Source organism: Podarcis melisellensis, assembly GCF_964234715.1.
Source record: "Podarcis melisellensis genome assembly, chromosome: 13".
In the NCBI taxonomy this organism is placed as follows: domain Eukaryota; kingdom Metazoa; phylum Chordata; class Lepidosauria; order Squamata; family Lacertidae; genus Podarcis; species Podarcis melisellensis.
In genome coordinates, this window is record NC_138545.1 from 29,602,124 (window position 1) to 29,628,903 (window position 26,780).

The 26,780-nt window shown below is 43.9% G+C and overlaps 2 protein-coding genes across 6 annotated transcripts in view; both read left to right on the forward strand.

Annotated features, from left to right (window-relative positions):
* Positions 1-26,120, forward strand: MSL1 (MSL complex subunit 1). Of its 3 annotated transcripts, XR_014162539.1 has the most exons (11): positions 1-2,414; positions 6,522-6,748; positions 7,660-8,036; positions 12,325-12,389; positions 12,821-12,888; positions 13,800-13,924; positions 14,087-14,159; positions 15,119-15,243; positions 23,682-23,709; positions 25,110-25,147; positions 25,972-26,120. XR_014162539.1 is itself a non-coding variant. In XM_081886298.1 (9 exons), the coding sequence occupies exons 1-8, from the start codon at positions 1,581-1,583 to the stop codon at positions 15,207-15,209; spliced, it is 1,860 nt and encodes a 619-aa protein (XP_081742424.1). In that variant the 5' UTR covers positions 1-1,580; the 3' UTR covers positions 15,210-15,243; positions 15,425-18,143. The 3 variants fall into 3 exon arrangements, 2 of the variants coding, with proteins under 2 accessions (XP_081742424.1, XP_081742423.1); XM_081886298.1 differs by lacking the exons at positions 23,682-23,709; positions 25,110-25,147; positions 25,972-26,120 and adding an exon at positions 15,425-18,143; XM_081886297.1 differs by lacking the exons at positions 23,682-23,709; positions 25,110-25,147; positions 25,972-26,120 and having other exon boundaries at positions 2-2,414; positions 15,119-15,351.
* CASC3 (CASC3 exon junction complex subunit) overlaps positions 20,666-26,780 on the forward strand; it is a 19,480-nt gene continuing 13,365 nt past the window's right edge. For 2 of the 3 annotated variants that reach the window (XM_081886271.1, XM_081886270.1), the window contains exons 1-4: positions 20,666-21,044; positions 23,682-23,709; positions 25,110-25,147; positions 25,972-26,130. In XM_081886271.1, coding sequence (XP_081742397.1) covers positions 20,829-21,044; positions 23,682-23,709; positions 25,110-25,147; positions 25,972-26,130 — 441 coding nt within the window. In that variant the 5' untranslated portion in view covers positions 20,666-20,828. The remainder of the gene's footprint in view (positions 21,045-23,681; positions 23,710-25,109; positions 25,148-25,971; positions 26,131-26,780) is intronic. The other variant, XM_081886269.1, reaches the window with a different exon arrangement.

Here is a 26,780-nt window from a genome sequence, read left to right on the forward strand (position 1 = left end):
CGGTTGGCGCATGCGCACTTGACGGGAGGCGGCCCAGGCCATGGCGGCCGTTTAAAGGTAACCGATTGAGCCAGAACCGGAGCGGCGGGTTTTTGCGCCGAGAGGTCCCTCTCCCTCCCTCTACCGAGCCCCGTCGCCATACCAAAGTGTGACGAGACTCAAGATTCAGGCCTGACGGGAGGAGGCGGAAGGGCGGGGGGAAGGCCTAGAATTCCCGCCGCCTCCCCTTGTGAGCTCCGAGGCCCCACATTCCCCCCTCCCACCGCCGCCGCCACCATAATTTGGAGGGACGCGAGGAAAGACTCCCTAGATAGAAGCGCGGGGGAGCCAAAGCACGCGCCCGCCACCCCCACCCGCCTTCTGAAAGGAACCTTCCACCCGCCACTGTATGCTATCCCTCTTCTCTGATTTAGCGCCGAGGGAAGTTCCAATCAAGTCAGAGGGGGGCGCCGTCCCCATAATCCTATCCGTCCCCATTGATTTTAGCCCCCTGCAGCCAGGGTTTGGGGTGGAGGGAGCCCAGAGCTCTCCCTCCCCATATCCGCTAAAGAGGGGACCCTCCTCTCTCTTGCCCCAGAGGGTACTGAGGAAAACACAAGCAGAGAGGTTTCGGAGGAAACCCAGTTGGCTCCCAGCTTCTGTATAGGAAAAGCCCCAGGATGTACTGAGCGCTGGCGGAGACGCAGCACTCACCGGCTTGTTTTGGGGCTCCCCTCAACTCTTGTCACAGAGGATTAGGAAGCCTTTTCGGGAGTGAGCTAGTGGATAGAGAGCGCGCATAGGGGGGGGGCTAGTCCTCTTTGGGGGCTGCATAGTTGAGAGCTGGGTTAGACAGGCCATAGAGAAGCCACCCCCTTGGTTTTATAATTATTGCTGGGAGACTTCGCGTGTGGGGGATAGAATCCCCCCATGAATGTCTTGTTTGAGGGGAACCCCCCTCCCCCCGCCGGCCAAAGGTTGCCAGTCTGTCCAATAATCCTAATAGAGTCCATCGGAAGGATCTGAAGCAGAGCCCGTCCACGTGTCCCTTGTTTTATCCAGGGAGAGCGAGGAGCTGTTACTCCACAAAATCATTGCCGGGGACCCCCGAAGCACCCCTGTCACTTGCAGATTAACTCATCGGTGGCTTTGCACCCAAGGGCCCTTTGTTGGGGGGGTGGCTTTTCCGCACCCCCACGACACCGGCGGCGGGGGATTCAGTAACTGAACCTGTTAGCAAGGTGGAGGAGAGAGGGCCCCGTTTCTCCCTTTCCCTGTGCAGCAGGGAGTGGCGCCCAGTTTCCCGCTCCCCCCACCCCAGAGTTTTGGGACTTGGGGAGGAGAAGAGAAGAACCGAGATGATCCTTGCAGCAGCTTCGGCAGCGAGAGGAGAAGGGTCGGTGAGTCAGTGAGACCGGCCGGGGGAAAGTGGTGCAGCAAGAAAAGGGGGCGATGGGTCTCGGTGGGGCGGGCGACGGCGGCGCCCCCCGAGGGGTCCAGGTGGGGGATCCGGGCCGGAGAGGGGAGGAAGAAGAGGAGGGAGGAGGCGCCGCCGCCGCCGCCGCGGCAGAACCCGGAGCCTGAAGGCGCCCCTCGTCGCTATGAGATCCACCGTGTACAAAGCCACCGCGGCGGCAGCAACGACGACGACGGGGCCGGGCTTGCTGGAGCCTGGCCCGGAGGAAGAGGAGGAGCCGCCGCCGCCTCATCTCCGCCAGCCTCCGCCTCCCCCGCAGAACCAGATCCCCGTGCCGGCCCCAGCGGCGGCAGCAGCGGCGGGCCCCAAGGGCCGGGCCATCGTTCCGGCGGCTGCGGCGGCCGCGGCCCCGGGGCAACAGCAGCAGGAAGGCGGCGGGGGCTGCTGCTGGGGTGGCCTGGTCCCCTCGCCGTGCCCGGTCGGCAGCACTCGGCAGGCGGGCGTGGGCGATGCCGCCGGCAGCTCCCGCCCCTCCAAGTACCAGGCGGTGCTGCCCGGACACACCGCTGCTGCTGCCGCCGCCACCAGCGCCGCCGCCAAGGACTGCAAGCGAGGCGGCGGCGGCCCTCACGCCGGGCCTGGAGGGGCTCCGGCGTCACTTTCTCCCTCTCCTACGCCGCCGCCGCTACCACCGCCGCCGCCGGTTTCCGCCACGGCCGAGCCTGGACAGCCTCCTCCAGCCCCAACAGCGGTGCCGGCGGCGGCGGCGGCGGGAGGATCTCCGGCCTCTTCCGAGCCCGGCGGCAAGTGGAAAAGCAGCGGCTGCAGCAGCACCGGGAGCGGCGGTGGGGGAAGCAGCCTTTGGAAGAGCCCCATGGGGGCCGGCGGGGGTGCCTCCTGCCAGACGGCCTGCCTCAAGCAGATCCTGCTTCTCCAACTGGACCTTATCGAGCAGCAGCAGCAACAGTTGCAGGCCAAGGAAAAGGAGATCGAGGAACTCAAGGCCGAGAAGGACACAGTGAGTTGGGGGCCGGGACAGAAGGGGTTAACGTTCATCAGGTTGGAGGGAGCGCGGGAGGCAGCAGGGACCTGACGAACGATGTGGCGCTGCAGGGGTTAATAGGTAAGCGATGGGTTGGGTGTTCGCTGGTTTTCTAAGGGTTAATGGGGAGCGCATGCATGGTTAAGAGTGTTGTTAACTGTGGGAGGGGTCAATGCAAATTTCGCAGAGGCATATGGGGGCTAATCGAAGGGATGCAGGTGTTCAGTGGGAGTGATTGTGATGGGGTAGGCTTAACTGTCGCTAGCAGTTTCAGGAGAAATCGGTGTGTGTATGACTTTGAAACCTGATCTGAGAAGGATTTCATGTAGATGTGTGCAGTACAGTAGATACGTTCAGTAGGAGATGAATCAAGAAAAATAACAACGAGGAGTTAGGCTTAATTACCTGGAGGTGATCAAAAGGCCCTGCAGTCCAGTCCCTGTGCAGCAACACTCCTCACTGATCATTTCTCTCCAGAAGTGGGCCTAGTGAAACGTGGCCCATGTAAGGGTTAATGTGGAAAGGAATGATCCTGAAGTGACTGGGTGCTTGCATGTTGAGGGTTAATGGGTGCAAGAAATCAAATGATTTTCCAATGCTATTGGAACCGGGTCTAAAATGGTAGGGGTTAAAGGTGGAAACCAAACAAAGGTTTAGTACACACTTAAAGTGTGGGGTGTAAATGTCTATAGGCCAATAGTAGAACTATTGTACTGGAAGGCCAATAGAAGGTGTGATTAACTCTTTAGAGTTAATATTCAAGGACAGTTGAAGGCCCTTCAATGGTACTAAAAAGTAGTGTGCAGCAGCCAAAGTACTAAGGTCTTGGCACCATGAGAGTCAAGAACCAGGAAGGGGTTGACAACCTAGGGGTTAAGCTGTAAGGTCTGCTTGGTAGCTTGGTTAGCTTACAGGTGGAGTTAAGAGCACTGGCACAAGGTGGGAGTAGATTTGGGAATGTTGCAGTTTTCAATGAGTTAATCAGGTTAGACTAGAGAGTGTGTGGCTCATGGGGCCCCAAGACTGGAAGAGTGCTGTGGCAACAGCAGGGTTAACTCAAAGCATCAGACATGTGCTGTGTGCTACAAATGGGGTTAATTTAAAGGGGCCCTAGCTTGGCGCTGTGGCTGCCATATTTGGGGGAAGAGGAAAGCAGCTTAAGCAAAACAATCAGCTGCAGTGTGTACCATGTGGACAGTAAGGTGGGGGGAGGTCTCTAACTGGTGTGTTTTTAAAGGAATATTTCAGGTTTGGGTTTAGCATCCCATCTCGGTTCATCTAAAAATGTTGTCAACCCCGTCTTCTTTCACAGAAGCACCAACCCACTTTTTTATTATGATTACTGCAAAATGTTTATTGTGTTGTGCTCCTGCAAGGTGCTTCTTTCCACCCTTGCCCTGCCATTGTGCCCCCCTAGCCAGGGTATCCCATATCTGGCAAGGTTGTGCCAAACCCTACCGTTGAGAGTCCTTGACCCTTGCAACAAGAGCTGCTCTTACGGAGAGTGTTGCTCATGTAGAGATCACATCTGTAAGGGAGGGGATATTCAATGCGAGCATGAGGGGAGGCGATGCTGTATAGCCCCCTTATCTGTCTATGCCATAAGAGCTGAATGAGACATAGTTTGAAGATTGGGGGAGACCCTCTGGATCAGCTGCAAATGAAGGTTAGTTGAGTGGCTTTTTTATGTCAGCTATCTGTAGCAAAAGCAGTTTAGGGCATAATGTTCATTTCTAAACTGTAGTCCCAGAAGCTGTTTAGTGTGTTTTCTTTCCCCATCCTCACATTGCCACAAAGGTCTTGTAATCCTGGCCTGTATGCATGGCACGTCTGCAGCCTAAAAATAGCCCCCTCTTCCTGGTTCCTGCAGCTGCTGCTGCAACCATTATTGTGAAGGAAAGTACCCCCCCCCCACTTTTTAGGCATGATCGTCAGAGTCTGCGTATAAAATGTATGTGTGTAGCGTTTCTGGTTGCAGGAAGTGGCGGCAGTTTTACTGTCTGTAACAGAAAGATGTGATCCAACACAGATAGCGTTAAAAAAACACCCCATCTCCCATCAGGCCTGTGCTAAGTTAACCAATATGGAGGTGCTGGCTGCCTTCTTGCCGTCAAAGAATGTGATGATGGCAGACAGAGTACTTTGCATGCTCCTGCAAAGGCTTAAAAAAAGAAATCAAGCCCTCACATAACAAACACTCTGAAGAGCTAGAACACACACAAAACAGATAAATGCAAAGCTTGTGAGTCAAGCTGATACCAAAACTGCTTGGGTCGGTTGTTGTATCTGCTGACTGCAGATTTACAAAGTACCTGCAGTGGTTCTCTCCCTCACCCCTACCAGCCCCCCCTTCCCTCTTCAGGAGTAATGCCAGAACCCCTAAGAGTGTCAGTTCAGTATTTTGGTTTCACATGTACAAACTTTATGAATGCTCTTTGCTTTTTACCATCCAGAGTGATTTTAGTTTCTTATATGCTATGTGCAGCATTAATATCTAACATGGAGGCTTTTATAAGTCTTACTTTAAAATTGAGAGACTCTGAATCACTCGGTGCTCCTGTTAAGAATTCATTGTGGGTTTTTGATGTGTTCTTTCCATTTACATTTAAACAAAAAACAAAATCCTAGTACAAAGCTACCCTCACATAACTCTTACTACAAAAGTTGTACATAGTGTTGACGCTGAGCTAAGTGGTACTGTACAGAGAATTAAATGATGTGGATGTCTGTGTACCGGAAAGGGTACAAAGGAAAACTGAGAAGTGGGGCTATGATAGAAAGAGCTGAAGAGGATGTACTTTGTAGCCCTCCTCAGATAGGGAGCTGAGGCTAAGGAGGGTGACTTACCAAAAGCTTAATGCTGAATCCATGGCTGAGCTGAGTTTGTATCAAAGTCTTCAAGCAGCAATGCTGCTTGAAGCAATGCTCCTATCATGAATAACAGCATTCTGCCATATTTTTGTGCAACTGCTTTAGGAATTATCCAATCCTTGTTGGCTTCAGAGCTTGAGATATATGTTAATTGCAACCCTTTGAGATTTGTTCATAGTAAGTGGCTTGAGAACCATGAGGACATGATCTGCTCCCAGTTTAATGAATGTGAGCTAGGAAGAAGTAGTAAACATTATTTTGTATTTTTAGCAAGGAAGTGTGGTTCTCAAGGATATGCATACTGTATAGCATAGGCAAGTGGCACACTATACCTATGGGAGTCTAAAATATACTTGGAGAGACTGCTGCTCCACAGCTCTGAAACTATTAATATCCCAACATGTGCATATTTCTCAAGGTAGAATGTGTGTGCAGGTTGTGTTCATGTTAACAAAGGGAAATAACGTAAACTGTACTTGCAAGGACAATTCAGATTTATTTCATTATTGCCCCACCTTTCCTCTTAAAGAGAATCCAGGGTGGCATACATACATAAAAACAAACTTGATAAAATAAAATACATTAGAAAACTCAAAGACTGTAGTAAAACAACAATACATACCAGCAAGTGGAGATTTTAAAAAAGACTCTACTGTCACCCTCACCTTTACAGGAGCACTCATTTCACCTCCAACTCGTCCTTTAAGTGATCTGGAGTGGGTACCTCAAAATTTTCTGGTGTTCTGTGTTCCCAGTGTAAATCCTCTTTGTCCGTGTAGTGGAAGCAGCTACCATAGAGTTCTGTCATAATGAGGAAGTAGCTATTTTCCCTGTGGTCAACAGATGCAGCCTAACAAAGAGGTATAGAATTGCCATGCAACAGTTCTGCATATCTGTCAGTAAAACAGAGTACCCTCAGTTGTCTTTAATTGAAAAAGGGATGGATGTGTTTGGCAACCCCCACTTTAGAAAACAGTATCATGGGCAATAAACATGTCCAAATAGGTTCCAAGACTGTTGTGTTAGGAATTAAAGATCAGCACTCAATGGTAAGCATTGCAAGATTAAACAAATACTGGAACTTGCATAGAACTGTCCCGATCAGTTTGTTCCCATCATATGCTAAAGTAAGGGGGAGGTTTAGTGATCGGAAATATGTTCAGCTGATGGACTGCTACCTTTAACATCCATATTGCACTGTTGCATTCTCAGCTCTTTGCTCGAATTGAGCGTATGGAAAGGAGGATGCAGCTGGTGAAGAAGGACAATGAGCGCGAGAAACACAAGATACTTCAAGGGTACGAGACAGAGGAGAAGGTTGAGTCTGAAGTACCAGAGAAGTTGCCCATAGAATGCCAACCACCAGAACTTCTGGAGACGTCACAACCACTGCCTTTGAAACATTTTCCATATGGGAGGAATGGGAAGGGTCACAAACGGTAAATCAGAGTTGCTGTTGCTGTATGTTTTCCTAGATTACCAGTGTGCGCACACCGTAGCCCGCTTCACCTAAAATGCCACCACTGAGATAATAAAAGGCCATCACTGACATAATTGCATTCACTGCTTCTGTACTTATATACATCTGTATTTCCACTTGTGCCAATTGAGCCTAGATTTTAGACTAGCTTCAATCCTGTTCAAGTGGTTCTCACTCACAGAATTTTAGGCACTGTAATTCTGTGAAGAGGCTAAGGATGTTTAACAGAAGTTTCAACATCCTGCAAAAGTACAATTTCCAGTGTTAGCTGGGGGAAGCTTCAATAATTAAACCAGGTTTCAAACCTATTAACATTTGTAACACATAATGCTCTCAGTTACCACTATCTCTTAAGTAGCATTTTTCTTAGTGGTTTTCCATATAGGCAGAATAGTACTGGCTGTTGGCTTGCAATCTCTGTTTCTTGTTTATGCAATTCTTTAGTGTGATGCCATCATATCTGCAGCCTGGCAGAAATCATAGAATAGCACTCACCCCATTTGTCATGATCCCAAGCGGTGGTGCCTTGATGGACATGCATAATTTGCTCTGTGATACAGCTTGGAAGCTTGTCTTGAGTCCATTTCTCAATCTTTTTTTTAAATAAAATAAAATAAAATAAAAATAAAGCAGAGACATTGGGAATCATTGATACTCCATGCCTGACATACTTTGTATTTATGTTGGTATTTTGTTGCAACCCCCCCCCCCCGAAATCGGTATGATGAAGAGTGGGTTTATAAATTAAACAGTATAAACATATTTGAAATGATTTCTGTATGCTAAACTGGTTGTCAATAGGAGCTGGTGGTTCCTCTGCAACATTTTCAGTATTTTCTTTGCTAAACCTGTCCCCTCTTATTTTTGCAGGAAGTCTGCATTTGGAAGTGCCGAGAGGAAAACTCCAGTGAAGAAGCTGGTGGCCGAATTCTCAAAAGTCAAGTGTAAAACGCCAAAGGCTTCCCCATTGAAAGAGGAACCCAGCAGTTCATTAACTGAATCAATTAGCAGACGTGAGCTGCGAAGTCAGGAGACTCCTGAGAAAACCCGGTCATTAGCGGACACTCCACTGAAATCATTGGCCCCTTTGAGAGGATCCGGGTGCCATTCAAAAGACAAGGGTTCCTCCAGTGAAACAGAAGACTTGCCGTACCTTTCCACCACTGAAATGTACTTATGCCGGTGGCACCAGCCACCTCCTTCACCATTGCGAGAGACTTCTCCCAAGAAGGAGGAGATTGTAGCAAGTAAGAGGCTTGCTTGTGCCTTTGTGGTGGTTGGCCTGATGTGGGTTGGAGGGGGCGTGGAACTCATTCATTTGGGGTTTTGTTTAAGAGTCTTTTGAACCCTCGAAGATAGCCAGGTTGTGGCACTCCATTTCTGAGTGATGCTGTTTTAGGTTCTGAACCTCTGGTTGGAGTACAGAAGCTTTTGAAGCCCACATCGATCTAGAACAGGTGTGGGCAATGTGTGAAGAAGATCAACCACCCTGTCTAATGACCTGTGGTGACATTTCTGGAAAACCATGAAATTTGTGGCTTACCTGTGCTCATAGTGAATGCTGTAACCACCTGATTTTGCCAGCAAGCTGCTCCGTTTCATGTCTTCTGTAATGGGGAGCGGTCTGTGTAGAAATGATAGGAAGTGTATCAGTCAACTTGTTGTCTGATGAAGACTAGATAAACTGACACAAGATGGTTCTGGGCCAGGAGATATGCAGTTGCTGGAGTGACCCAAGATATCTGGTATGGCTGGAGTGCTCCAAAATAATAATTTGGACCTCATTCTGTCTTTGTTTCTATTGCATGGCTTATATACATTTTGGGCTATGTTTCAAAGGAGCCCTTTTATACACAGTTAAAGGTCCACATATAAACCTGCTGATTTTGTGGTAGTTCTTGCTGCTGCCGCAGCCAGAGTCTATGATGAAAACTGCTGTTCAGTTTTTAAATCTGCTTGCCTAGTCTACAACTAGCAGTAATCACCATAAAAAAGGGTGGGGGAGTAGAAATGAGAGAACGATGAAAGAAAGGACAGTTATGCATATGACTGAAATGCAAAAAAATGGCATCACTTTACAGGTTGGATCTAAAGATTGGGCCTGTAAAGTTACATCATCAAATGGGCAAAGGCAAATAGACTTGCATTTATAGTTTTCTTATGGGGGTATTTGCTAGTCTTCTGGATTGCAATCAAAATGTTTAATGAATTTAGAAGATGAATTGCCATGTTTATGCACTAATGGTATGCTAAGAAGCCACACAATGTCTGTTTAATGCCATTTTTACTAAAAAGTCACATTCTAAAGTAAATGCTATATGTCTAGTAGAGGGCAGGAGTCAGCCAAGTGTCTTTATTTTTGCATTGAAACAGAGAACTTAAGTTCTGCGCTCTGAATCAGTTATGCAAATGTTCTTGTATTTCCTTGAAATATCATTACTTATAAGCTTCAATATAAATTAGAGGTTTGTACACTTTTTATGAAGAGCAGTGCTGGTGGTGGAAGAGGAATAGGTAAGTAATGAGCGTTGCCTATGTGACGGGAGGCCATAAAGAACAGGTATTTAGTCATAAGTGATCTGCCAAGACCCAGGTGCACAAGCTCTACCATCTCAACACCTTTCCTAGTTTTCAGATTCTTCCTTGTTCCCGTCAAAATCCTGCAAGTACAGAAGGACAGCAAGCTACCCAACCCTGTGTGTAGACGCTGCATCAATAAAATAAGACCTCCATCTCTATCCTGAGTTTGGCACTTGGAATCCAATGTGCAGTGAATGTTGACTTGCATCTGTTTATTTATAGGCTTTTATATATTTGTTTGTGTAAGTTGCGTAACTGGTTTCTTTCACCCTATCTGGCAAGGAGAGGCATGTGGTTGACAAGGTCATGGGCCAGAAAAACCTTGCAGGGGAGCAGGGCAGTAGAGGATCAAAAGAAAAGGGAGTGCTTTGGAGAGTCCATATTTGTGAAAGTGCTGGAATTTCTGTAGTTAGAAGCCTCTAAACTCCTAAGACAGTTGCAGTTCCCAGGTTTCCTAGAGGGAAGCCATGGCAGTTAAGTTGGTTTACCTTTATAGTGCAGCCAACTGAAAAACCTTATTTGGTGTCTGAGGCTTTAAACTTGCTGCTGTCTAACCATGAGGGCTATAACAGGCTCTCACTAGTTAGCCTGGAACAGTGGGTGAAATGACTCCAGAATAGTATCTTACTGGGCACGTCCCCATTTCAAGAGAAGGGACTTAATCCTTCGCCCCTGCACTTCCCTACCACCAGAGTAGCAGATGGCAAGAATCTTTTGACCTTGGGCTGGTGTATGTATGTTGGGTGTGCATGCAGTAATTGTTAGATAATTTCCTGATGTGTTACATTCTCCTCAGCAAATTGCAGATTTTTTCCATAATCAGCTCTCCATATGGTTTGCTACTTCTGATATTTAGATGGAGGAAAGAAAAAAGGCAAATATGCTTGATGATAGTCTTTATTCAGTCACTTCTTAAACATACAACTCTTCTTCCTCACGTGACATGAAGTGATTGTGAAGAACGTCTGTGGCAAAAGGATAAATGCACAGGCTGTGTTTCTCTACTCACTTTCTTCCAGAGTAGCCATTTTGCTCTAGCATTTTCTTTGGTGGATGAGTTTCTCTGAGCAAGATAACTCTTAACAGAAAAGAATAGGCTACCCCAAGCAGTCTCCTCCATCTCCGACGGTTGCGCAATATTTAATTTCTTCTTAGATTCACATCCCACCTTCAATTGTAGAACCCAAGGTGGTGTCCATGTGGTCATCCAGACGCTGACCAGGCCCACATGCTGCTTAGGTTTAGCAAAATGGAGGCTTTATGTGCTTTCAGATCACATTCTGGAATTCATTTGTTGTCGGACTTTCTTTGCCCAGGAAAATTGCCCATTTTTATCAAACTCTTTTGAGTGGGGTCCTGGTCAACATGTATTTTGCAGATATTACAAAAGGCAAGGTCTCACACCTGAGGCTTTGTTTTCTTCATTTTTCTCAGCAAGCGGCCAGCTTTTTTATAAACTCTTGTACCAGGCAGTGCACTTTCAAACAGGGAAAACAAACTTTCCTGCACCTTACTTCCTATTCACCATGATTCTTGTCTGGGGTGATGGAGTATGACTCTTCTTGAAGCTCCTGAACCCTAGCTATAAAGATTCCCAGTTCCTCACAACAACAATAAGAATGACAATAAATAATATTTTTTTATTACTTATATCCTACCATCTGGCTGGGTTTCCCCAGCCTTGGGCAGCTTACAGAATAAAACCAAAGACTTGCAAGACCTCCTGGTCTGAGGTCAGTTTTCTGATGCCAGTTCCCCCTGTTTTACCAGCTTGAGCCTGGGCTGAACCGAGCTATCTTGCTGTTCTGCTTTTCTTGTATTTTTATGTTACATCAAACAAGGTACATTTCTCAGAGAAGCTGTGAAGCCATTTCCTTCAGAAGGTTGAAATATATTTTTTCCCCTCACAGCAGATTGCAGAAACACATTCTTCTTCTCAGCTGCTGCTTACTAAAATCCAAGTGGCTTCTGCAGAATAAAATAAATAAGAAGAGCCTCAAGGTCTAACTAGCTTTCCACACCTCCTTATGCCTCAGAGTTGCATGTTTGACCTGTTATTGCTGTCTTGCAGTAGAGAGGGATTTGGAGAATGCTTCTTATAGGACCAACCTTTATTAAGATAAGTTCCTAAAATCATAAGAATTGTTCTGCTAGTTTGGTTCAAAAGTCCACCTAGTCCAGCAACTTGTCTCCAACTGCCGCCAGCCTGTTGCTACTGAGAAACTTACCAGCCAGGTATTATGAAAATAGTGCCCGTATTACATGCCTCCAGTAACCTCAAGTATAATATAGGCTTCATTCTTGGTTATCAGTGTCCTTCATGAATCTAAATTATTTTTAAAGCCATCTCTCCTGCACAACATCCTTCAGCAGCGCTTAAAAGCTTCTCAGCGATCCTCCAAGTAGAGCTAGGGTTGTTTTAAACTCCAATTAAAGAGCTTGTTTCAGTAAACTAGGCATGGGAGACCTGTGTTTTTACTCAGCCATAGGCTCAAGTGGCTTTGATGAACGGTCAGAAGTGCAGCCTTGAAAGTAGGCTTCCTTCAGGATGCTAGTCTGAAAGACTTCCTGAGAGCTGCCATTCAACTTTGCAAGTTTGGTGGAAGATATGGTGTTGGTTTAAGAGAGCAGATGAAAGCAAGCTCTTGAAATAGTTGCTTGTCCTGTCACTTGTGGCAAATAACCAGCTCTAGGAAGCTTTTGTAGACTTGAGGAGAGCTAATTCTGTTCTTTCAGGCCACAGATATACTAACACGATGACTAACATAGCAATGTGTGATATTGTATGGGTTAGTAACTTCTGTGGAATTAATTGGTGAGGCTAAACGAAAGCTAGCTGATGCTAAACTCTGTTTAACTTCGTAGCAGTGAGGTTCATGTTGTTACAGATGTTCATCTCTCCACAGAAACATTTCTTTAAAATCAGCTGTTTTCACATTTCTCCTCCCTTTCTAGTTCCATCCTGGAGGGACCACATGGTAGAGCCTCTGAGAGACCTGAATACTTCAGAACTTTTAGAGGTATGTTGGTGAATAAATAGTGTTACCAGCCACCCATGAGCATCTCCTGAAGCTGACCAGCTGTTTCAGCTCTCACCAGACACTATCCCCTTGTCTCCCAACCCTACAACTAGGAGAAAAGGCATTTTTGAAATTAGCTGACATATCCAACTTTTTGTAATTTGCAGGGGTTTTGCCACAAGGCAGCATGGGTATTGCATTTAGCTTGTATGCTGGGGAAGAAAAACTGGCAAATAGGTCTTTTCACCATGGTGAAGCAACCAGTATCACGGCTGGTTTAAATGCTTTCATCCAGGAAATGAAAAGAAAGAGGACCTTCAACAGCTGATTGAGAATCAGTTTCCCTGAAAAGGCACAGCAGATAATGTTAATGTGTGCGCTTTCTCTCTTTGTGTGTGTGTTAATTTTTCCATTTATTAAACCCTTCACAGAATTTGGATGACAACGTCTTCTCCAAACGGCATGCAAAGTTGGAATTGGATGAGAAGAGGAGGAAAAGGTGAGAGAGAATATCATTAACTAGTTTATTTAGTGCTTAATTTCCAAGGTTAATTTCTAAGTAGTTTGCAAGTATAAAACCAATTACAAAAGATATAAACACAACAAAACAATTTCCTCAGAGCATCCACAATTAAATAAACATGCATAGTTAAAATGTACAATAAAATCAGCCCATTACAGTATCTGAATCGCCTGGTTTCACTTGTAGTCTTTACACTGCATTTTGAGGGCTTTGGGGTGGGAGATAACAGTTATGTCGTGGAAGGGGTGTGCAATAAGAGATTTGTTGGTTCTCTTGTTGTAATAGCGCTGTTTGGCCTTCTCCCCCCTCAGCTGTCATCTGGGGGCGGCTATTCCATCCGACTGCCTTAGTGGGAGAGATAGGAAGCAGTGTTCTTTTCATCAGCTTGCTGGAGGCCTAGCTGCATCAGACACCTGCCCTTGAACTGTGCCAGCTGGCTAATACAGGAACAGCTGCTTAGAAATTGGTGCCTGATTGTTGATTTTGATTTTCCTCTCCCCTCCCTGTTCCTTTTCTCTTGTGTGTTGTGTTTTTTAGACTGTCAGCCTATGGGTAGGGACTGTCTTGTTTTTGATAGTATGTAAACTGCTCTGGAAGCCCCCTTTTTTTGGCCAAAGAGCAGAATAAAATGTTCTAAATACAAGGAATTGACATAAGTCATTGAAATGTGTAGGCAGTCAGTTTGAGCACACAGCACCTTTCCACACTAGTTGTAGTTAGCCTATGGAACTCCAGGCCATAGGATATTCTGCCAGTTTGCTTTAAAAAAGAAAAAGAAAAAAAGATTAGAATAGTGGAAGATAGTTTGCTGCTATCCATAATCAAAATGTCTTCAAGTACAAGTTTAAAACACCTTGTTTTTCTCCTTTCTCTTCTCCCTTTCCTAGGTGGGATATTCAGCGTATCCGGGAGCAAAGAATTTTGCAGCGACTACAACTCAGAATGTATAAAAAGAAAGGAATTCAGGAATCTGAGCCTGAAGTTACCTCATTTTTCCCAGAGTCAGATGATGGTGAGTGGCTTTAAATATGGTATTGCAGGTGTCCTTTTCTCCCACCTGCAAAAGCTTGATTGAGAAGGATTGGCAGAACCCTGTTGTAAAAGTAGAAATCCAAAATGTGAGTGGCTATTGCAATTCAATAGGCTATTACCTTCTCTTCTCTTTTCATCCTAGTTGAAAGCTTGCTGATCACCCCTTACTTGCCTGTTGTAGCATTTGGCCGACCGTTACCAAAATTAAACCCACAGTAAGTATACCCATATGCTTACATTAAATGAGAAAATATTTTATGGAAATGGGTGGACTTAAATTGTGGGCTTCTTGTTTGAGGGGGTGATCTTGTTTCTGCCTTACGTGATAGAGTGTTTCGCTATTTATAGACAAACTGATTTCACAGTGATTACAACAGTGATTTTACAGTTTTGCAACAGAGTGAGCACTAAAAAGACTATGATTTGCAATCTGCATATTATGAGGTTTATGGTATTCATGAAACATGTTAAACACACTCCAGCAGGGTTACCTATTTTCAGACCCAGAAACTCATCCAGGGTGCCAGTCACAAAATGGCTGCCAGGGCGTGGCATCACACAAAATGGCTGCTACATCTAAAAGGGGGAAGAGCACAAAATGGTGTGGGTATGCCTCTTTAGCACTTCTACTCTTAATTTTTTTGCTGGGTCTTACCAGCCTTTAGGCTAAAAATGATTTTACTGGTCATACTTCTTTGTTCTGTGCACTCTTGCTGTAATCTTTAGAACCATGGCTTTGTAATATTCTATCCCTTAAGACTGCAGAAGTCAGGTACTGAAAATACGTTGATAAAATGTGACAGTTATTTCACCGGATGGCTGATAGAAACTCATTTTCATGGTATTTTTTCATTTGTCCTGCTTTTCTAATTCCATTCGCAAGTTCAACTCAAGGCTTTTTCACTTCTTGACACTTTTAGTAGTAATAATTTTAAAAGAATGCTACACATGAAGAACAGATTTCAGGAACTGTTGTTCAGTCTTCTATATTATTTAAAATACTATGCAAAATATGTGCAGATTGGCTACTCCGTGGCTTACACTTATTTCCAGTGTGTCTATAAATGACTGACGTGCTTATTGCCAGCTCCTCACATAGGACTAGAAACTTGAGCTGCCAGATCTTTCCGTTCACCATAATTAACTGTTTTCCATGGGCCACTTTGTTCAACAGGAATTTTGAACTGCCGTGGCTGGATGAGCGAAGCCGTTGCCGGCTGGAGATGCAGAAGAAACAGACTCCTCACCGGACATGCAGAAAATAGGCATGTCCAACTAGGAGAAAACTCTGCCTTGATGGTAGGCTTGTACTATTTGCAGCAAATGGCAGAGAACCTATATGTTCTTTCATGTCACTCTTTCCCCGTGATGTATATTCTTGTTTACTATAAATAATTTTTATGCTCACATATAGTTTTATTTTCTTCCCCCACCCCCTGAACTTCTTCACTGGTTTTCCATTTTTTCCTTTGTCTGGCAGAAATTACTGGAGGCTTGTGTTGGGACAGCAAGGTTGGCAGCTTACAATGCACTTCAGTTTATCTCTATTGGATAATTAACAGCCATTTAAAAACTGAAAGGTGGACAAGCATTAAAAAAATGCAATGAAACTCTTCTCATTTGTAAGTTCTCGCGCATGCAAAGCCCACCCCTGCTTTTACAAACTAATAAAGCCTTTTGAAATATTTAGCCTGCTGGTTAACGACCTTGAACATTTGTGTGGGTGGGAGACACGTTACCCATTAAGATATATTGGACAAACATTGATGTTTCTTCTTGTCCTGGTGCTTGTAATTGCTGTTCTAAAAAGGCTCCGCATATGGTTCTACATATTTCCTCCCACCTCGTTTGGTTTTTCATGTTCTACTGTTATGATATGGCTAGTTAATATATTTTCAATGGGTATAAACAACCCTTGTTCATGCCTTCTGCTTCTGATTACAGGACAGCAGGTTATTAAAACTTGACATTTTATTACTGATAGTAAAGGGCTCCATACCTTGACAACTATGTCACACTGTTAGTTCTGTTGGAACAGTTAGGTATAAACCAGGGTTGACAGTGCAATGTCAGATTGTCTCCAGACTTTTCCTGGTTTGTTTTACCAGCAGGCTCTTTATTTCTTAGTTTTCTTCTGTTATATACAGTGTGGCTAAATTGTAGGCTATTTTTATATATAAAAGAAACAAAATTTTGCACAATTCTAGTTTCTTATTGGAAATTCTCAGTGGCAGTGCTGCCAGATTTGCTAATAAATGAGGCATGGAGAATTGAGTAGATACTGACCCATGGCACTGCCAAGCGGCACAAATGGCATCTCAAAAATAGTCCACCCCAGCTTCACCAAAAATCCCAGACTTTGCCTCATACCTGGTATATGATGGAAGGACTTTGTTGCTTAGCAACCACCATGTACTTCCATCCCCAGATCCGGCAAAGCAACTGCTACTGGAGGGAAGGGCAGCAATGAGAGAGGCAAAAGGATTTTATCCTCTTGCCATACATAAAGTGATTAATCCCCCCCCAATACCTCTTGAAAACGATGGCTTCCTCCCCCTGCCTGAAGTTCATTGCAACATAAGTTTATATGTATCTTAGGGAAGGTTATAAAGTCTGCTAGAGAAGTGGTTGTGCCTGTATTCTTCACTACAGCAACTCCCATTTGTTTACATTGAGTTAAATCAAAGTAACAGCTGAACCCTTGTGTCTCTTTGAAGCTTGTTTAGCATCTTTTAAGTAAGATTCCAGCTCGTGAAGATGAAACATTCATCCTCTCCAGAGAACAGGGAATTCCTTTATAATTCCACATTCTCATCTGCCTGATCCATGCAATTGCAGGAAGTTGCCTGGGTGTGTGTGCATATGCGCACATGCTTAGACGAGGAGTGAAGCTACCTTTTACTTCTTTACATTGAATGAAACTTCTGTATAAATAGAAATAAAGCTCTGGGTCTCAGTTTCATTGCTTGTTGCAGATCCCAGTGCAGGATGATGTCCAATGCTTTTGCACACTAAGGACATCATTGAAGGGTAAATGCTTATCTAACACATTTGTTTTTCTATCACATCTTTCAAATACTTCTAGTAGTTGCTGTTCCACTTCTAGGTTACGTTCCCTGGGAATTCAGAAGGATACCCCCCCCAGAGTAGCACGCTCAATGTGAACATAGTTAAAGAGGTAATGAGTGTGGCTTAAACTTCAAAATGAGAAAAACAGATCCTGTCTTTTGCCAAGTAATCTGTGTAGTTGAGGTAGCGCACAATGCTTGCCTAATTTTATTTTAAATAAGGCTGTATTTGAATCTTTTGCTCTCTTTTAGCATGCCAGCATGCATCCTTATTTTTATTTCTTTTTTGCCCCCTGCAGTTACAAGCCTGGATGTAAAAAAAACAAAAAACAAAGCCTCAAGTATAGGCTTCTTGAAGGCACTGATTTCAGACTTGATCCTGCCAACACTTGGGCCTACTTTCTGCTCTCAAGTAAGCACAAGCAGTTTGCAAGATTGTGTCTTAGGTCTATATCCCATTGGGGGAGGGGATAACTGCTTTTGCTTAGCCCATAAAACATCTATTATCAGAAGTGCCACAGTGTGTGTTTCTGAAATACAGCAGCAAAATGTTCCCTAGTCAATAGTGTGCTGGTTTACAAGAAGAATCCCACTTATATAATAACACATGCAATTTAGATCTAAGAGGATGGGTAGGTGTGTGGAAGTAGGTAGGGGTTGTACAAAGCATTTGCAGTGGATGTTAGTTGGGAGTGGAGGGAATAGCCTTCCCTATAGGGGATACAGCACTGTGAAATTTGTATTTGCCCTTGCAAATTAGATCTGATACTTGGTTTAGGACAAAACATTACTTTTAACCAAGCTTATGGTAGTTCAAAAAAAAAAGTGTCTGTAATCCCTTCCTTTGTTTTCTGCCCTTTGACATGTGGTTGTCTGCAAATGCATCCTTTTTGATACCATTTTAAATATGTAAAATCAGTTGTCTTGTAAATATCTTATAAAGGAAAAAAAGTTTGTAAATACCAAATTTGTGGCTGTTAATGTTTGGGGTTTTTGTTTTTTAAAAACTTTTTGCTTCAGTTCATTTAGGTTTAACAGTGTTAACAGGGAGTATTAAGAGAAATTCTGCTTGTATGTTTAAACAAAATTGAAACAAATCATTTTTTTTTACAATAAAATGGAAAGAATATTGATGCTTTTGTCATGCATTATGCATTGTTTAATGGATTGGGTAAAACTTTTGAGCGTCAGAATCTGCCTTTATGGTCATATTCTGTTATATACTAGAAGCAGAAAGGGAAATACATGCCTTATAGCCCAGTCTTATGCACATTTACTTGGAAATACATCTCACTGACTGCAGTAAGACATACTCCCAAGTGAGTGTGTATGAGACTTCAGCCCTTTCTTGGTCAGTGCCAGCTCAGTCCAGTGTGCAGCTGCTGTGAAAAAGGTGAATTCTGTATTATTGAGAAAGGGATTAGAGATAAAACATGCCAATGCTGTAATGCTGTTATACAAATCTCTTGTAAGATCTCACTTGGAATAACTGGGTACAGTTCTGGTTGCCTCGCCTCAAAATGGATATTGTAGAGCTGGAGAATATTCAGAAAATGATGACCCAAATGATCAAGGAGATGGAGCAACTCCCCTGTGAGGAAAAAGTTACAGCATTTTGGGCTTTTAGTATAGGAAAAAAAAGGTGAGTAAGGGAATATATGAGAGAGATGTATAACATGATGTGTGGTGTCAAGGAAATTTTTCTTCCTCATAATACTAGAGCCATCCAGTGAAGTTGAATGGTGGATGATTCAGAAAAGAAAAGAGAGTACTGTGGAATTTGTGACCAGAAGATGCAGTGATGGCTTTTAACGAGGATTAGACAACTTAATGGATGATAAGGCTATGTTCTGCCTCCACCGTAGGAGAAACTGAATGTCAGTTGTTTAGGAAGGACAGTTGGGAAGAGTGCTGTATGCTCAGCTTTCCCTTGGGTTGGCCGCTGTGAAAACAGGATGCTTGACTAGGTGACCCTTGATAGAAAAAGAACTTGCACGTCCATGAGCTAGTTGGAGCAATTTGATTTGCTGTAAACCAACTTCAGACGTACAGTTCGCTGTTAGGTGTATGCAGACTGTATCCTAACCTGGCAGGTATTGGGTAGAAAGATGGTTCAACAGTGGGGTGAAAGGGCATCAAATGCAAGGCATAGCAGTAGGCCTGTCACACTCTCATATAGTGTCAAAGTATATACAAAAGTAGCTCCTGGGGGTGGTGATGTATTCTTACTATACTGTTTTAAGTAGCTTTGGGTTGCCCTGGGCATTATAAAGCAACTGACACATTTTAATAACAATAATATAATATAATATGTCCAGCACATTTTAACACTTATGAGGACAGTAATTTCCCAAAATGGGAAAAGTGCAGCTTTTTTTTGGTATATGTCAATGGGAATGCCCTAAACTGCTTTATATGATGGGTGTGCTCTTTTCTGAAGTATTCGTTGGAAGTATTATTTTTTGAGATCAGATGCAGTTCCTTGGAGAATGTAATGTTTGTTTTTATTTGGGCAATTGCTACCCCACCCATCAGCACAACTGCTCCCAAGGTGGCTAACAAAGCATGGAAACAATTAAAATCAAATCAAACATAACAAAAGTGAAAACAAAGATTAAAAGGCCTGTAAAAAAACCCAACAACAAATCTGGTGCCAGAAAACACCAGTTGGCTTTAAGCTAGCCTCTCTGAGGAAATCATTTTAAAAGCAAAACCTCTTGTAGATACAGTACTTTGTCTACCCTCAAAATGGATGACATTAATGGATGCATAGCTTCAATATTCTTAGGTCGATTTTCGTATGTTGTCATTGTCAAATGTCAGAATTGTCTCCCCCTACTTGTGCAAATACTGACCTGTTTGCCCCTTTTGCTGTTTACCTAGGGCAGTGCTAGTATTGGTGGAGGATATGGAGGGGGCTGAGCTTCCATTGCTGTTATGGCTAGTTTAGTTAGCCTTGTAATGGGGGGGGGGGGCAGAACGCCAGAATCCGTAGTTGGCGGTTATATTTTATTAGGGCAAGTAAGTGTGACAGGCTTTCGCGTTCTCCAGAACCTTTCATCAGGGCAGTTGCTACACAATGTGCCAGGTGGTGAAGATTTTATTTTTTCTGAAGTACAAAAAAAAAAAGCAAAACACTGCGGATTGTTTCGAAGCTTGTTTCTAGGTCTTGCACCTTCTTTCCGAGCCCACCCTATCCTTGCCTTAACTGGTCTTGCATCATTCCCCTCCCCACCCCACCCTGCTATAGACTCGTCGCTTTATTCCCCTAGGTCCCCTGTACAACGCCTTGCCACAACCGCTTTACCACTGCAGGGAGAAAGGGATGACGTCACCGTCGCAATGGGAAAACGTAATGGCAGAAGAAGCGCCGTTTCTGGCGGATTACGACCCCCCTCTTTTTTTTTTAATGCAGCAGCCCGCGAGGGCATGGAGCACGTGATGCTATTGCTGGGCTGTCCTCTCCGCCCGCCACTGGAGAGCCGCCTGCTGGTGACGTCGCCTACCGCGGCCCCTTGATTGGGCGCGAATTTTCTTCCCCTCTTAAAACCCCTTCCTCTCTTTTTTTTTTTTTTTTTTTTGGTTCCTTTCCCGCCGCCGCTTCGACCGCAAAGGAGCCTGGGTAGCTCGGGTGGGAGGGGGGGAAGCGCAGAGCAGCGCGAGCATGTCGCTCTGCATGTCGGGAGCCGCAGTCCTTCCGCGGCCTCGCGCCTCCCCTCCTCGCTTTCCCGTCATTCCCTTTGCGCCGCTGCTGCCGCCGCCTACTTCCCCCTCATAAACGTTTCGCTTCTTATTTCTTTCTCGGCTACTGTTAAGATGGCGGACCGTCGGAGGCAGCGCGCCTCGCAGGACAGCAGCGAGGACGAGGAGTCCGACTCGCCGCCCGGCAGCGCGGCCCCTTCCCCGCGGGGCGCCCACCGCTCTGGCTTGGCTGTGGCGGGAGGGGGCGGCGGCGGCGGCGGCGCTGCTGTAGACGCCGTGAGCGCGGAGGCGCCGGTGACGGTGGGAGGCAGTCCGGCCGACTCGGAGTGTGTGAGTGTGGAAGGGAGCCTGCTGGGGAAGAGGAAAAAGAGGGCGGGGGCGGTAGAAGCTGCTTGGACTTTCTCCTCTGGCTGCACCCGGCTCTTGTCGGGGCCCGCTTTCACCGCGGGCCTCCACCCCGGAACTACCGGCGACATTAAAGCAGAAACGGCAGTGTACCTGCGAATGCACAGAGCGGTCCTTGGTGGTTGGTTTTTTAAAAAATCTCAACGCTTGCCGTTGAGTAGCCGTAGCTTGTATCCGGTTATCATACGCTCAAACGATGGGGTTTTGGGGAAAGCCTTAGGATCTCGTTCTCCGTTTCGGGGTTGTTTTTTTAAATTGTTATGTAAAGATTTTTTTTAATGCCACCCTTAGTTACAAAAGTCTTTTCGAGCACATATTTTCGGATTTTTCCTCAGCAAGCTAGTTCTTGGGTATCTTTGGCCAGGATTCAAGAATTTGGAGGCCAAAGGATGTGCTTATCAGTCAAGCCTCAGTCCCGGTTATCTTTGTGGTTTTCCATCTGGGAACTTAAAACTGTTAGTTGTGTCTATGAGATGAAAATGTACACTGTATTCCCTCGGTCTGTAGTCATATTTTTAGAACCTGAGTATTTTTAGAACCTCTTCTCCCCCGCTAGCCTTTTCAAAGACCAGGGTGTCATCAACCACTTTTGTTTCTTGGAGTAACATTAATGTTAAGTGTGACATTTGAGGTTTTTAGCTAACAAGCTCCAATAGTTTTGATAAGCAAACTTTGCTGTGATGTTTTGAAAGCTATAGAAACAGCAATATGGTGATTGAAGCTGCTAAGGTTATTGGTCCGTTTGCAAAGTAATTGTGGGGTTAGTGATGGTGTCCAAGTGGAGATAAAACTGAAGAGTTTGAAGCAGACAGCATTTGAAAGAGAGCTTTTAGGAATTAAGACACACCCTTTGCTGGATGGCCAGATTAGGATTTACAGATGGCATGCACTTGGTTTTATTGCATTGGCTGCTTGTTTGATCCACCAGGTCTTGGACTAATTTATTTTGTTCGTACTGAAATACCAGATTGGTTCTCAGTTCTGATTCTGTTTTCCCCTGAATTAAGGTGGAATCAACAACTAGCAGCTGCAGTCTTGTTGTCATAGTGCAATGAAATAGTATGTATCCAGTGTGCTAAAATGTTGTACAGTAATTCCAAGCTTGGAATACCTGGTTTAGATTGCCAGTTGGGACACATCTACTGTGGTTGGGTGGGAATTGCACATCCTTCTGGGTAGCATTTAGCAGCTGCCATGTTTTTCGTTTGCTTTCCTGACTCCCTTGTTCTTTTGAAGGTATGGCTTTCAAAGTTTGAAGCAGACCACCTCTGTAAGAAGGCCTAAATGGTTGTGCGGGGAGACACAAGAAATAAAAAACAATCGAAAGAGGGTAGCATCATGTAACATGATCAAGCTTGAAAACATGAATGAGTAAAGGAAGTAGGCTTAGTAAGCAGAAATTGTAGGTCCCAACATGTTCCCCACATTAACAGCCCTTCCTTGGGGCTCTTTCTCTTTGCAAAGGAAGTTGTTGACAGTCAGTTGTCTGTAATACAGTGGTACCTTGGTTCTTGAACGGCTTAGTTGTCAAACAAATCAGCTCCCAAATGCCGCAAACCCGGAAGTAAGTGTTCCAGTTTGCAAATGTTTTCAGAAGCCGAACATCTGAAGCGACTTCCACTTGAGCGCAGGAAGGTCCTGCAACCAATCAGAAGCCGCGCCTTGGTTTTCGAACAGTTTCAGGAGTCGAAATGGACTACCGGAACGGATTAGGTTTGAGAACCAAGGTACCACTGTAGGCTTGTCCTTGCTTTCTAAAGGTGTACTCACAGCAGGCAATTCTTTTCCCAGCAGAGTAGGGAAAGGGCACCTTTCTGCCTCTGGAAAATGCCCTGCTCTTCTTCTCAGCAGGTGCATCATCTGCATGCATAAGCTGCAGCGGAAGAGCTATTTCTCTTGCCTGTCCAGTTGAGACACAAACCCAATTTTTTATTTATGAGATCAGTTGGTAGGCAGGGTTCCGGCTTGTTGCTAAACTGAGCCCTCCTTCAGTCAGTGTGTTTTGAGACCGTGCAGTACATCCATAAGAAGCGAGTCCCCCTTTAAATGAGAAAATCACATTCCCATAGCCAAATCTCACCAAATAAGTGACTCCTTTAGAGATTTGGTGTGTAAAGCACTATTTTTTTCCAGACAACATCTGAAGAAAATACATCCTAAAGAACCCTATGTAGCTGTTTTTGTTAACACAAGCAATAAAAGGAAAAGAGGTGGATTAAAGCAAAAAGAAAAATAGAATTGGGCTAAGAGAAACAAAATTTTCTGAGGCTGCATAAATGTAATTTATTTAAGTGTACTGGATCTTGGCTACTAGCTACATCCCCCCACCTGGCAAGACCCACGTAAAATAACTGAACATTATTGTTGCTGCTGTTTGCTTATATGATAGAGAATGTTGCAGTTTCATTAAACTATTCAGTTTTGTGTTCCCTCATCACCTAGATTTCTTAACATATGTGTATTGCAATAAGCATTTTCATTTGTGTTCTTATTGAGGGTTATGCTGTTTTTCTTCTGAATCTACACTCATTACTCTGGTAATATTTCTTTCTCTTAAAACAGGAAAGTGAAGACGGCATAGAAGGAGATGGTAAGCGATGCTCTTCCTTTTAGTTTGAGTGATTGTGAATGGTGAGGCGTAGTGCAGATTTGGTCAGGGAATATTCTTAGAATTAATGCTTATTGTAATAGCATTTTTTAAAACAACCAAGCAGCATATACATTTTCTTTTCTAAAAAAAAAAAAATCAAGTTGTAATTCTACAAGGAAGATGTTCCAGACACAAGCCCTTATGCTTATGGTACTTTGGCCTATAGGTAAATTCAGACATCTTTTGTTAGAAATGGACCTCATCATAGATGAATGGGTGGTAAGGTTTTCTACCAGAGTTTTGTTTGGCTGTTTGTATTAATGAAAACACAGTGTGATGTTTTCTCTGCCATACATTCTAATGGCTTGGATATCTTATCAAGTGGTAAGACTTCCCCACATTTACCACTTGATAAAATGGTTTTCTGTATTTGTAATCTATGACATTTGTTATTGACTGAGGAGGGCATTCCATTTCCTCTACACACCAAGCTTATAGAATGTGGCCAGAGCTGCCTTATTAAAGAACAGCTCAAGGGTTCCCATATCCACCATCACTTTGTGAACATGAGTGGACAGTGAAACTTCCCCTGGTTCACTGGACACAGGCTCTGTGGCAGTGTGAAGGAGCCATATATATATATGCACTTCATTAGGATGTGAGGACTTAATGCACTGTCCTAGAAGCTTCAACGGAAAGGTGAGTTTTGAGGAGGGATTTGAAGATGGGGAATTTCAGCGTTATGTAAGTGTTCAGAAGAAGCTGGAAACATAAGAAGCAGCAAAGCAAAAAAGTGAATATTTTACGGAAGCATAAGGCCAACAGATGATTGAGGGTGGTGGATTTTGAGGAGCTAAGAACATAGGTAGGAGGATGTGGTGGTGGCGGCAGAGGGATGAGGTGGGGCAAGGCCATAGTGGACTTTCAAGGTAACAGCAAGAACAGTTGAGACAACATTGTAGGGATTAAAGAAAGGCTTACATGTCATGTAAGTGTTGAATAATTTTGGTGCAGAATTCTGAATTTAGGCAAGAGGGATGAAGTGACATTGGAATGCTACAGAGGAGATGGTTGCAGTAGTTATGAGAAATGGCTTGAATGTGAACCAGAGCTTTTTACCAAGAGGGCAGAGAAGCATGACCAGTGTATTTATAGTGTTTTAGATTGAGAAGCACTATGTCTTGTTGGTGAATGGAATGTGAAAAGAAAAGAAAAAATGAGTGTGTGCATCAAAGATTAAACAAGTGTTGTGTCTGTTAAGTTGTGTGGATGATGACTTTGTCAATGGATTGAGAGAGTATATAAGAAGAGAAAGGTATGGGAAGATGAGAAATTTGGTCGTCCACATAACAAATTTTAAAGGGTTTGTCTAACCGCAAACAACTCTTCTTTATATTTAGCTGTTCTTTCTGACTATGAAAGTGCTGACGACTCAGAGGTGAGTTACATTTTTACTGGCAATTTCAAATATGTCTGTTGCCATTTTTCTGGTGTACAGTATTAACATGCCAATGAACTTTTATTTAGAAAAGGAACCTTCAGGAATCTGGACCCTTGGATGAATTGGAATGTGTAATTTTTATCTCCTTTGCCATGGAAAAGCAGTCCAACTTCTACATTTTGAAATTTATTACATGTTATCTATCCTCTGTATTCAAAGCTTACCTTGGGGGTATTAGACCTAGAAGCACGTGCTTTGGATGCCTGTTTATCTTCTGCTGGTGTTGGGGAAGCCATCAGGTTCCAAATGGTGGTTCACTTACATAAAACCATAGTTATAAACAAACTGGTTTTGTGTGAGCGTGAGGAACACAGAACTGAAAAGTTCTTATTGTGCTCCTCCCTTATTCCTGAACTGCTGGAAACAAGCCAAAGTCTGGCTTTGTCATGGCAACTGAACTTGGGTTTGTGGTTTGTTTCTCCCAAACTACGAGCAGTAAGCCAACATTTGTTCTTGCTCGTGGTTCATTTCTTTTTAAACAAGCCACAAGCCCAGGTTCAGACATCACAACAAGATGGAATTTGGCTTGTTTCCTGCCACTTTAGCAGGAGCAGAGAAGGAGTGCTGTGAGAACTCTTCAAATTAAACCATAGATTGTGTTTACTAATAGATTGACTTGCAGAGCAAAACAGTTTGTATAAGCCTATAAGCCTCTTCAGACTAAACAGTGTCCTGGAGGAAAATATTTTTTGTAAAAAAGAAAAATTCTTTAAATTGCTAGGCACCTGCACCAATTGAATCACATTGGATGTTTGTTTCAGGCTGAGGAGGGGGAATACAGTGAGGAGGAGACATCCAAAGTGGACCTGAAGCGGGAGAGTAATGAAACTAATGAGCTGACAAGAAAATCAGACAAAGGGGATGAAAAACCAGAATCGAAAGGCACTGTGGCAGGCGAGAGGCAGAGTGGGGATGGCCAGGTAAGTCTTACTAAATGCTGAGTATAGGTACTAACCATTTAAACGGAAAGGTGCCTTTGTATTTACTTTTCAAGAAATAAATACTTAGTTTCATAACGTTCTAAAAGAAGCTTCCTGCATTTTTGTGTAATAGGCTAGTGTTAGGGAAATCAATAAAGGCATCAAATTTTAAACTGCTTTTTCCCACTTACACAAATGCAGTTAGTTATTTTCACCACTAGAACACGTTCCTACATTCTTTCTACACAGTCTCTAGCCATTGGTGTTGTCATAATCATCCAGTGTTCTGTACAGCTGATATTTCTAACGTATAACAAATCAGTACATACATAATGATACCTGACTGAATCATACCTGGAGTAGACCCATTGAAACAAATGACTTAACTAAAGTCTTCATTAGGTCTGTTCTGAATATAGCTAACATTGGACATTGTCCTTTTTCTTTTTTCTTTCTTTTTTCAGTATTCCAATAGTGACATCACTTAGGAGAAATAGCAGCGGATCTAGTTGTACTTTATATCCTGAAAATTTCTCCATTTTATATATATATATCTTTTCCCAACATTTTTCAGCTGGCAAACAATTTCATTGCAAATGATAGAAATCTTCTCTCACATTTTCAGCAGCTCAACTTACAATTCTTACTTT